The sequence below is a fragment of the Xenopus tropicalis genome, chromosome 2 (genome assembly GCF_000004195.4).
Source record: "Xenopus tropicalis strain Nigerian chromosome 2, UCB_Xtro_10.0, whole genome shotgun sequence".
Taxonomy (NCBI): Eukaryota; Metazoa; Chordata; class Amphibia; order Anura; family Pipidae; genus Xenopus; species Xenopus tropicalis.
The window spans coordinates 53,971,483-53,984,634 of NC_030678.2; the positions used below are offsets into that span (position 1 = coordinate 53,971,483).

Sequence of the window (13,152 nt, forward strand, 5' to 3'; positions counted from 1 at the left end):
TATTGCCCTGCACTGGTACAACGGGTGTGTTTGCTACAGAAACCCTACTATAGTTTATATAAAAACCCTGCTGTGTAGCCATGGGGGCAGCCATTTAAAGGAGAAAAGGCACAGGTTACTTAGCAGATAACAGATAAACTTTGTATAATACAATAGTGTTTTATCTGTTATCTGCTATTTAACCTGTGCCTTTTCTCCTTTTATCCAGCTTGAATGGCTGCCCCCATGGCTACACAGCAGGGTATTTAAATAAACTATAGTAGAGTTACTGTAGCAAACACACCAGTTTTACCAGTGCAGGGCAACAGTACATTATATTTCATTTACTTTAAAAAGTTTTCATTTTTTGGTGTTACTGTTTGGTCACTGAGCCCCTGTATAATGAGCTGCTCTTTATCTAAAAGTAGAGCATGCCGTTGTTGGGGAACAGGTTTTATTTATCAGAGGCTTCTCAGTGGGCTGGTGGTTTTATTTTGATGCTTGGGTTTAGAAAGTAACAAAAGCCATAGATATTTCCTAGTTAAAAGAATAGGCAAAATGTATGTTCTGCACAAGCCCTATTCATTAAACCAATGTTGAAAAAGGCGGTATATTGTTTGTCTGATAAAAAATAATTGAAATATTATATAAACCCAATAGAACTGATTTGCCATCAATATGAATTTCTGCAGCCTAGTTACCATCAAGAGCAGGGTACTACAGTGAAAAATAAATAAAAATATTTGCTTAAAATGGACTCCATGGGAGATGTCCTTTAAGGAATTTTGAGCTTTCTTGATATCTGGTTTCTGTAAACGGGATCCCATACCTGTAGCAGTCTTTATATTTTGCCATTGCAAAATGTGTCCTCTTAGTCAGCACAAAATTATATAATATGTTTTTCTGCTGGGTGTGTGCAGGTGGCTTTGCTTACAGTGAGTGGAAATGTTAGTCTTGCATAATTATAGGGGAACTGCTTGTTATCACCCCAGTCCCAGCTGTTGTGGAAAGCTCAGGGACTGCATAATGCAACCCTAGCAAAGTGTTGTTTTTTTGTTGTTTTTTACCCTTTTAAAGAATACTTACTTTTTTATGATGGCAGTAAAAGACTAATATTTATTTCAGGTGCCTATATATAAATACAAAGAAATATACCAAATTTTATTTCCATCTGATGTCTCACCACTGTTAATTGTTTACAGATTGATTAAGGTGTGCTACACAATGGACAAACCGGCTAGTTGTAGCCCCAGGTGCAAGCTGAACCCTCAGCCAGGGTAAAACAATATCCAGGATAAAATGAAAAAACAGCAGCACTCCGGAAATGTTGTAGAAAAAAGTGACTTTGATAAAGGGCTGGTTTAAGCCCGAAACGTTGCTATGTGCACTTGAGTAAAGTCACTTTTTTCTACAACATTTCCGGAGTGCTGCTGTTTTTTCATTTTACCACTGTTAATTGTTTAGTCACTGACATAAAGTGTATCCAGTGCACTGGGCAGATGTTGGACAGATTTGTGCAAATATGTGTCTTTCCAAATAAAGCTAAACTTTAAGGAGAACTAAACCCTAAAAATGTCAACTAACTTAACTAACTGCACCAGCCTAAAGTTTCAGCATCTTTATAACGATAATTATCCAGTACTTCAAACTTATCACAGGGGCTCCCATCTTGGAAAGTGTCTGCAAAACTCTCACACTCTCGCACTCTGGGCAGCTGTTGGGGAACTAAGCTTAGGGGTTGTTGCGAATTATCAGGCAGAAATTGAGATTAAAAAAGCTGATGCTACCGGGTTATTAAATTCTGATGCTAGTTGCAGTGGTTTCAGAGGCACTGATCGATTCCTAGCCTGACTCCTTCCTATACAGAAGGAAGGCTAGGATCGATTAATTGATCGTCGCATAGTGGATTCTGCCCTGCTTTGCCGTATCGCCTTATTTCAAATGACCGAAAGCCAAGTTTTAGCAGGTATTTTCTAAAATAGCATTCAAAATAATAAATGGTGTGCAGGATAGGGCAACTATTGGAACACAGGGTAGAATAGATTTGTTTACTCAAAAATTTTTAGTGTTAAGGTGGCCATACACGAGCAGATCCGCTCGCTTGGCGATGTCGCCAAGCGAGCGGATCTTCCCCCGATATCCCCACCTACGGATGGGCGATATCGGGGAGCATTTAGGTTAAAAAAAAAATAATCCAATCGTTTGGCCCTGGGGCCAAACGATCGGATTATGTGGGCTGCAATGGGACAGTCGGATCGGGGACCGCATCAACGAGCCGATGCGGTCCCCGATCCGACCAGATTTTCTAACCTGGCCGATCGAGATCTGGCCAATTTCAGGCCAGATCTCGGTCGGCCAGGCCGCTCTGCTCTCCCCATACACGGGCTGATTAGCTGCCGAATCGGTCCAAGGGACCGATATCGGCAGCTATAGTCGGCCTGTGTATGGCCACCTTTACTTTTCCTTTAAGGCAAGCTTTGTATCATGTGATAAAATGGGGGTCCAGATACCTATGCACTGGCTACACAATTAGATGGTGAAGAGGGAGGGGGGAAGTGAGGGTTGAATTCTAACAAGTGCTGAATGGAAAGTTATTGTCTGCCCCGCCTCTATGCCTAAGGCATAGGGGTGGGGCAGGCAATATATGATTGACAGCTGGGATTTTTAAAAGCCTTTATAATGGGTGTGTATGTGTTAATTAAAAAAAGGAATTTAATGTTTCATGTTTAATTTGAAAAGGACATTTATTATTATTACTTTTATTACTCATGCAGCTTTTTATGTCTGGGTGACAGGTCCCCTTTTGAGCCCCCTTTTGTGCTCTTTTGAGCAAACATCTGGTATCTGTTTTTTTTTTTTTTCCTCTTCATGTATTCTGTATGTTCATTGCATACACCAATTTATTGTACATTACTGTTGAGTATGTTGGCGTGCATGCATTTTATAAAATATTTTATTGCAAGATAATAGCACTAAAAATGTTTCACTTTGTTTCTTTTTCCAATATACAGTTGGTGTAATAAGGTGCCCAGTATGCAGACAAGAATGCAGGCAGATTGATCTAGTGGATAACTATTTTGTAAAAGACACTTCAGAAGTACCAAGCAGCACAGATGAAAAGTCTGAACAGGTACGGCATTCATTTATTATTGTCTTTTTTTTCTTAAACTGCTTTTAAAGGGGGACTGCTTTAAATAATAAAACTTGTTAATCACGACAGAGTTGTTTTCTTCTTCTTCGTCTTGGACATACCACATTCGGGGGGTGATAAATCAATGCTGGAGTTTGATTTTTTTTTTTTTAATGATTCAAGTTTATTAATGCTATATTCGAATTGGAATTATTGTTAAGAAACTTGATTGTCTTGTATTAAAGGGAAAAAAAAAATACAGAAACTCGAATGTAAAAATTTGGCATGCAAGTTCATGGAGAAGTCAGTGGGAGTTGTTCTAGACAAAGCCATATTTTCAGTTCAAGATTTTCAAGTTTTTTTTTTTTTTTTACTAAAATAAGCAAACATTCGATATGCAAGTTTATTCGAATTAGAATAAAAATGTTGCTCCCAGTGGGCCCTAAAGCAGGTAGTTGTTTTTGAATCTCTGGTTTGGAAGAAAGTTTTGATTGAATAAAAACAAGATTTACTGCCAAATAAAGCCCCCTGTAAGCTGATAGTGTGCATAGAGGCTCCCTAATAGCCAATCTTAGCCCTTATTTGGCACCTACATGAACTTTTATGATGCTTGTGTTTAGTGCTGGGCGGTATGACCAAAAATTTATATCACGGTATTTTTAAAAATTATATCGGTGTCACGGAATTTGACGGTATTTTTTTTTCCAGTTAACATTGGTGGCCAGGGCCCCTAAATAGTTTGCAAACCAGTCCAAATGTTCAAAGCGACAGAAAGGTGGCCATAGCCTGGGGGGCACCATTGGCTGCTTATAATTAGGATTATTATTTATAAGCACCCCCCCCCCATACAGCCCACCATACAGCAAGCTGGCCAGCTCCAGGCCAGCGATGCAGCCCGTGCCGCTTCTGTTGCCGCTTCGGGTTGCGCCCCGTGCGTACGTGACGCAACACGATACACCGGTATGGGGGTATTAAAAAAATGAATATCAGTTTTTTTTTTAAAAAAAACGGTATTCGGTATATGGCGGTATACCGCCCAGCACTACTTGTGTTTTACATTTGACTGTGGCTCACTGACGGATTCAGATTTTTATTAGTAAATCTTGAAAAACAAGGCGCTTTCTTCGACATTTAGTGCAAAAATCAATGCAAATCAAATTTGTCATACTTATATGGTGGTTTTCTTGGGTGAACTTACTGGAAGCGTCTCCTTCATGTAAATATCAGGCTGTGCTTTGTTTGCAGTATCTGAATCATCAGCCATGAAAATATAAATGCACTATTTTCATTTTGGATTGTCTGCATGAAATATATCATTTTATATCGCTATGCTATAGCTATGTTAAATGGGTTGTTAACCTTTGAATTAACTTTTAGTGTGTTACAGAATGGTTAATTCTAAGCAACTTTTCATTTGATCTTCATTTATTTTTATAGGTTTTATTTAATTTTTTGTCTTTTTCTACCTCTGTCCAGCTTTCAAATGATGGTCAAAAATCTTGCTCTGTGAAGCTACAGTTTTATTATAATAGTTACTTTTTACTACTGTCTTTTTGTTTGGGCCCTCCCCTATTTATATTCCAGTCTCTCATGCAAGTCAATACCTGTTTGCTAGGGTTAATTTGTACTGTATTAACCATATAGCTTCTGAAATTCTAAACTTGAGAGCTGCTATATAAAGAGCTTAATTAAAAAAAAAACCACACAAAAATCAAGCCAATTGCAAATTAGAATAATAATCTGTGCATCATACTAAAAGTGAAGGACAACCCCTTTAAGGGGTCCTGCCATTTAAGCATGTGATGTTTCACCTTTATACCAAAGAATGAGGAAGAGGAAGTTTTAGTTTATACCAAAGAATGAGGAAGAGGAAGTTTTAGTTTTTACCAAAGAATGAGGAAGAGGAAGTTTTAGTTTATACCAAAGAATGAGGAAGAGGAAGTTGTTGTTTATACTATAGAACGAGAGAGGAAGTTTTCCATTTTTTTTTTTTGGTTTTAAGATTTTGTAAAACTTGCTAATTTTGGCAAGGATAAAACAGAATGGAGTAGTAAGATGTATTTGATAATGCTTAATTGTAAGCATGTGTATCTTTACAAACATATCAGCTTAATGTGGGGGGCATTGCACACTTCTATACACTTCTAAACACTCATATACACACAAACTGCCACACAATTTTTAGATGTGTACACATATGTATACACAAACACTCACCAACACTTTTTTTTTTTAAATTTACTATTTTTACCGCTTTGTTTTTCCCTAAAAAAATGTTTATTTTGACATTGTGACTATTGGATCAGATATTCTGACCACTAATTACGCTGTAGTATGACTTATCTTATTTCATTGATTTTCACAGTTTTTGTGGTTTTATTGCATTTTTATCCCTCTATCTGTTCCTGATCTGTATTTAGCATAGTTTTGCCATGTGGTACTTTGGTGTAGAAAGATATATTTACTGATTTTGAATTCAATAGAATGTCTACTTTTCAAAAATATATGCTATTCTGGGTGTCTCTGTATAGTCAGGGGGGTCTTTCGGCACATGATACACTGTCAGGGGCCTCTGAATGCAAAAGCTGAGTTGGCATTCGAGAAATCCATATACGCTATTATCATTTTGGGGTCAGTACATACCACAGACTTTGGTATATCTATGCATATTGGGCATCAAACTGTTCACTAGATCTTAGGTGTTCATATTTGGTGTGATTTGCTTTAGTATGTTGAACATGTGCAAGAGAAATGGGCGAATTGCAACATATTTAGGCAATTGCCAGAAATGCTGTCAAAACCGCTAAATTGAGGAAAGCTTTGCTATTTGGAAGCTTGAGGTAGAAAGAAATATTCAGCTATTTTGGATTTGTCTGAATGTACTTTCCAAAAATATATGGTTTTTAGGGGCCACCCCACATAAAACTGTGGTGTGTTTATGAATTGGATAAAAGGTAAGCCATGAAATTTGTGTGCAAAAGGTATATTTTGGGGTGCCATGTTCTTTGATAAACCTATGTACAGTGAGCATCTGTGTAGACCTCTGGGGTTTTTATATTTAGGGTCAGTAGACCTCTGGGGTTTTTATATTTAGGGTGTTGCCTAATGACTGTAGAAAATAAGATGCTGCATAGTGGAAGTACTGAGGTAATTTTTGGAAATGTCATCAAAATGGCCAAATTTAGAAAAGCTTTGCAGCTTGGTACTTTGTAGTAGAAAGACATGGTTAACATTTTGAATTCAGGGGCATGTGTATTTGCCAAAAATATGTCTTACTGGAGTGAGCTTACTTTTTTTTTTGTAGCTTTTTTCCCCACATAAAATCATGTAAATGAGTTGATGCAACATGTGAGCATATAGGGGTATTTTCATTACAGGGCCCTTGCATTCCATACATGGAATGATATATAGATAAACCTATGCATATTGGGCATCAAACTGTTTAGTGGACCCCTGGCGTTCATATTTAGGGTGTTTTATCTGGTTACCTTATGACCTGTAGGAGATAAGATGTTTTAGACCTTGAAGCAATTTTTCAATAAATTTCAAAATTTTTGATAAAAAAAACTAATTTTAGGAAAGCTATTGCAACTTGGTAGTTTTGAGTAGACAGACTGTTTTACCTATTCTGGATTCCCCAGAATCTGTTCTTTTAAAAAATGTATAATTTTCTGGGATTAAAAAATCCATAAAAACTGAAGTATGCTGCTTTCTGGAGCAGTGCTTTGGAAATTTGGTAGTGTACCAGAAATCTCCATAAAACTATATATATATATATATATATATATATATATATATATATATATATATATTTTATTTATATATATATATATATATATATATATATATATATATATATATATATATATATTTTATTTATATATATTTATATATATTATTATCCATAAATTTCTCTCATCAGGCAAATCCACTCTGTATGCATCCCAACTAATTCTAAACAGCCACTGACTGTCTTCTGCTCCCATCCACCAAGAGAATAGTGCACATATGTCTGTTTACTATGCACAACTACACAGAGCTCTTGGGTTCAAACGTGCATAGTAAACAGACATGCCTTTGCTATTCTTATGGAAAGGCGAAACTGCACTTCAACTTAAAGGGGTTGTTCATCTTTGAGTGTAGACAGTGATATTCTAAGATAATTTGCAATTAGTCTTCATTTTTTATAATTTGCAGTTTATTTATTTGATTTTCTGTTCCAAGTTACCTTAGCAACCTGGGAGTGGTTTGGATGATCGACTGGTATATGAATAGGAGAGTGCCTAAATAGAAAAATAAGTTGCAAAAAGTAACAATAAAACTGTAGCCTCACAGAGCAATATATATATTTTTTATATATAATTTTTTTTTTTTTACTGCTTGGCTCAGTGACCCCCATTTAAAAACTGCTAAGTTGCAAGAAGACAAATAATTCCAAAACTATAACAAAGACCAATTGAAAAGTTACTTAGAATTGGCCATTCTATAACATACTAAAAGTTAACATAATGGTGAGCCACCCCTTTAAGCAAAATATTAAAAAACATTGCTTCTTTAAATTTCTGCTTGTAATTGGGATATGCAATAAAGCTCAACTTGTCGGAAGCATTCACCAAACATTTCAGGTGAATAGCACCATCTAGTGACACTATGTAGGCGATGCAGTTCATTTGAAGTTTATAAATATGTAGGCTGAATCAAACAATATGGCAAATGCAAAATCTACCTTTGTTGTGGGCAAGCACCTACTTTTAATTAGAATGCACAAAAAGGGGTTGTGGGAGCACTCCAAGGCTAAATAAAGTATACAAATACAATGGAAGTGCAACTGATCTGGCCAAATTAACTACAAACATACAAAAATTAGAATGTTAATTTAAATAAAGGAGAATATTTAAACATTGCTCAGAACATTGTGGTTCTATGTTTCATTAGTAAATACATATTACTTCTAAAAACAAAGACTGCTACCCCTGTGAAAAAAAAAATTAAAATGGAATGTGACCGGATGTGTCCTTCAAGGAAATCTACTGAATGATCAGGCAGTCACATCCTCTTTTTCTTTGTCCTTTCACTTTCAGCTTTTAGGAACAGAATTATCTTGTAAAGCAACAGTTTTGCGTCTATTTTTAAGATAATATTCTGATTTTATATTTCCCAGACTTTTGAGCCACAAGGTTTACTGAAAGCATTCATTTCAAATATAAACTTTCAGATAATTGTGACCATTTAAAAAAACTTCACACGCATTAATATTCTTAAAAAGATGTTACAAAGAAGATGGTAAAAAAGCATGACTTTAGATGGGACTTTGGCCATTAGCTTTTGTTTTTAGTTTTTTTTAAGTACTTTTTGTACTGCTGCTATCCATTTCCATTGAGGGCTGCTGTGTGAGTGGACCAGGGTTTTATTAAACATGCATACAGCTTGTTTATTACTGCATATCTGTCTCTCCATCTCTGCCCTGTCCTGTCCTGGGAGTTAGCACTTGTTTCCTCCAGATTTGCAAAGAGGGAATTAAGCCAAAAATATCTTATCAAAGCAGAGCTGCTGTGTTGATCCGGTGCCTTACAAATGGTTAGAACTTCCAAATGAAGCCTTGCATATTCAAATAACACCCAGTACTACTATTGCATCAAGGAGAAATGATTGTCAGCTGTGTCATAATGTTACATACTAAACATGGCTTAATAAATTACATGTTACATTAAAGGAGAAGGAAAGTCATTTTGGCATTTTACTGCCACTAGATTTGCCACATTAGTGCCACCAAGAATACTATATTTATTCTGCAGAAGGCTTTATCATACTTGAGTAAAGAGCCCTTGAAGCTTTTTCTGATTGCAGCTGCCATTTTAGCTTGGTGTTCATAGCTTCATGTTTGCAGTCTAGCCGTTATAGCTCAGATTACAGCTTGCTAACGGTGGGGGGAGAGATTTTTGTGAATTCTTATGGGGGGGGGGGGGGGGGGGGGAGCAGGAGAGAACTGTGCTTACTTACTTTTTACCTTTCCTTAAATAATTTACAATCCCATTTCCAGAAAAGTTGGGACATTGTTTAAAATGTGAAAACAGAATGTGATGATTTGTAAATCATGTAAATCATGTAAACTTTGTACAGGTATAGGACCTGTTATCCAGAATGCTCAGGACCTGGGGCTTTTTGGATAAGGGATCTTTCTGTAATTTGGATCTCCATACCTTAAGTCTACTAAAAAAATCATTTAAACCCAATAGGATAGTTTTGCTTCCAATAAGGATTAATTGTATCTTAGTTGGGATCAAGTACAAGGTACTGTTATTATTACAGAGAAGAAGGAAATCGTTTTTAAAAATTAGAATTATTTGCTTATAATGGAATCTACGGGAGATGGCCTTTCCATAATTCTGAACTTTCTGGATAATGGGTTTCCAGATAAGGGATCCTATACCTGTATTTAATTATAAATAGGACGAAGATAACATTAAATGATAAAACTGAAAAATTTGATTTTTAAAAAAAATATATTTTATTTTTCAATTTGCCAGCAACACACTTTCAAAAAAGGTTGGCATGTTTCCCACTGTGCTGTATCACTTCTACTTTTGACAACACTCTGAAACTGTTTGGGCACTGAGGAGACCAATTGCTGTACTTCTGAAAGGGAAATGTTGCCCCATTCTTGCCTGATATAGGATTTTAGCTGCTCAACAGTTCGGGTCTCCTTTGTTGTATTTTTCCTTTCCTAATGCGCCAAATGTTTTCAATGTGTGTCAGGGCTGGGCTGCAAATATAAAGGAATAACTGCAGAGATAGACACACTGGAAGCTTCTGTCTTTAAATCAGAGTAAGTAGGCGGTTATAAGATTCAGCAATTTTTGTTTTAAAGGGGGGCTCTTTCTGCATTTTTTATACATGTTTATCATGCGAAATGCATATTTAGAGTTTACATACTGTGGGGCCAGTGGAGGAAATGGCAGTGAGCACTTTATTAGTATTTGCTACATTGGAGCATGGTACCTGCATTCATTTTAATGTGCATCGTCATAATATTATTGAGAGGTTTAAAAGGAAGGTAGCTGCAAGAAATGAATTACTTTTTTTTCACGGAAGACCATGCACAGTGCTATTTGTTTTGGCAGTTTAGCATCCAGGCTCTTAAAATGAATCCATGCTGTTGTAATACATGCAAAATGCGATATGGCATTGAAACACACAGGGTCTTCTCTGGGGAAAAAAAGATGGCTGGGTGGCAGCATACATTGCTCCAAAACCTGTATATATTGTTCTGGATTAAAGGTGCCTTTCCTTACCCATACTATATGCACTGATGCACCCCCATACCATCATTAATGGTGGCTTTTGAACTGTGCGCTGATAACAAGCTGGATGGTCCTACTTTTCTTTAGCCCAGAGGACACGGCATCCATGATTTCCAGTGTGTTTCAAATTTTGATTTGTGAGACCACAGGGCAGTTTTTTACTTCATCTCAGTCTATTTAAAATGAGCTTAGTCCCAGAGAAAGTCAGCAGTATTTCTGGATCATGTTTGTATATGGTTTCTTTACATGGTAGAGTTTTAACTTGCGCTTGTGAATGCAGTAACAAAATGTGTTCACAGAAAATGCTGTTTTGATGCAGTGATTTTTTACTAAAGAATCATGTCTGTTTTTCATGCAGGGCCTTATGAAGGCCCAAAGATCACAGCCATACCATATTGGCTTTTGACCTTGTCCCTTGTGTACAGAGGTTTCTCTGGAGTCTCAAAATCTTTTAATGATATTAGGTGCTGTAGATGATGAAAACCCCCCAAATTCTTTATGTTGAGGAAAAGTCTTAAATTGTTGCAGTATCTGGCCTCCCCAACTTTACTTCTGAGAGACCCAGTCTCTCTGGTTCTGGTCATGTTACAGACCTGTTGCCAATTGGTAAGTTGATGTTCTACCAGGTTTTTTTTTTTTTTTTCTTTTGGAATGTGTTCCATGCATGCAATTCAAAATAAGCATGTTTTTATGGATAAAATAACATTATTTAAAGATTTGCAAATGATTGTAATCTGTTTTATATTTATACACTCTGTCCCAATATTTTTGGAAACTGGACTGAACATAATATTTTAAATGAGAAGGAAAGGCTAAATGACTAGGGAGTGCCAAATGTTAGGCACCCCCCTCTGACTGTAATCATTTACCTGAAACCTCCAGCCAGTACTGGTGTTAGGGGAAAACTGCTGGTGCCTGGGTTTAATGCATGCAAGCAATCTCTTCCTTCCTTCTCCTTTCGCAGTAATCCCAGGGCCTGCGCTTGCGTAGTTAAGTGATAAAGCCTTCTTTTTTGTTACAGTTCAGATTTTCACTCTACTCCATGTGCACAAAGACCAAAGGAGGAAGAGAAATGCTGGCTCTTGTACACTCCGGGTGCATTTTGGCACCCCCCAGCGATTGTGACTTTCCTTCCTTCATTTAACATTACAGTGTTCTCCTTTTGTGATCAAACCTTATTATACAGCGCTGCGGAATATGTTGGCACTTTATAAATAAATGTTTGACTTAAAGGTTTAACTGTTCAGTGTTTAGAGTCCCTCTTTGTGTTTCTGTTGTCCTGCCGTTTTCTCCCAGTAAATATCCAGCTAAATTGTTACCCTAACTTACCTTCAGACAGGGCTTACAGGACTATTTTTTAGAAAGCAAGCAGGCTTTCCCCCCAAACCAATTATTGGCATTTATTCTGGGTCTCCTAGCTGCTGTAAGCTATGGCTTTTTCATCTGAAGGACATCATTCCACAGCGGTTCTCTCTAACAAACTTTCTGAGTCTACTAATGCGACGTCATGCACATAATGAGCACAGGGCTGCCTCTTGCTAGGTGTGCACCCAATCACAGATTGACCAAACCAAATCTGAACCCTATGTATTGAAAATAATTTGCAGCATGCCTCCCCGTTTTTTTTCTTTGCTCATATTCTACTCATGCACTGGCCATTTCCATCCAACATGCAGGTTTGTGTTTAGTTTGTAGGCATTACTTTACATGTAACATTAAAACAATTGCAATTGCATAGTGAATGTATATAGGAAAGTTTCTTTAGAATTACATTTTCTAAAATTAGGCTACATTAAGTTTTTGTGTTGACATCCTCTGTAAGTCATAAATTACACAGTAAAGATTTAATTTAAGAGCGGATAAATTTAGTTTTTGAAATTTCTAACCTTAATGTATTTGTCTTCTATTTACTTCTAGGTTTGTACAAGTTGTGAAGATAATGCAAGTGCGGTTGGGTTTTGTGTGGAATGTGGAGAATGGCTCTGCAAGACATGCATAGAAGCCCATCAAAGGGTTAAATTCACAAAAGACCACATAATAACGAAGAAAGAAGATGTATCCTCAGGTAAGAAGTAACTTGTGTGAAAGCTGTTATTTATTTTACAGTTTATATGAAATATGTCACATTAAAGAGGCTGTATGTCCCCTTGTTCAACATGTGTTGTAATAATTAGGGTTTGTGCTGAAACAGGAAAACTAGTCCAAGTTTGGTTCTTGTGAGGTAGGTAATTAGATTTCCATGCCCATTATGTGGAGGGATTATCCATGCACTGATAATCTAATTATCCACCTTGCAAGAACCAAACTTGAAATAGCTTCAGTTTCCTTGTTTGCCCTGTTTTGCTCAGGAAACTACAAAACAATAGATTTTTCATGATTAAAAAAAATAATGATCATCACAAGTCCTATTCATTGAGCTCATGTTGAACAAGAGGGTATAGTGCCCCTTTTAAATAAGAAGGAAAGACCAACAGCTTGTGAAGAGGGAATTTATATGGTTCTCCCCTGAGATACCTGTTAACAACCTTCAGTTCTGGGTTCTGTTTTTCCAGCTTTGTTTAATATAAGGCTAACAGCTGGGATCCTTGCTATTGCATAGGGCATGCACATATGGTCGCTTTTTAAGTTGATATGCTTATTAAACTCATGCCATGGGGGGTTATACCATGTTGTTGTGATTTCATGCAAGTTTATTAGTATAGGTATGGGACCTATTATCCAGAATGATCGGGACCTGGGGTT

The 13,152-nt window shown here is 36.7% G+C and overlaps 1 protein-coding gene across 6 annotated transcripts in view; it reads left to right on the top strand.

Moving 5' to 3' along the window:
* The window catches only part of trim33 (tripartite motif containing 33), a 72,254-nt gene that overhangs the window by 18,224 nt on the left and 40,878 nt on the right, over nt 1-13,152 (top strand). For all 6 annotated transcript variants that reach the window (NR_164678.1, XM_012964169.3, XM_018091318.2 and 3 more), the window contains exons 2-3: nt 2,991-3,109; nt 12,328-12,475. Coding sequence is in view for 5 of the 6 variants with exons in the window: in XM_012964169.3 (XP_012819623.2) it covers nt 2,991-3,109; nt 12,328-12,475 (267 nt within the window). In the remaining variant the exon portion in view is untranslated. The remainder of the gene's footprint in view (nt 1-2,990; nt 3,110-12,327; nt 12,476-13,152) is intronic.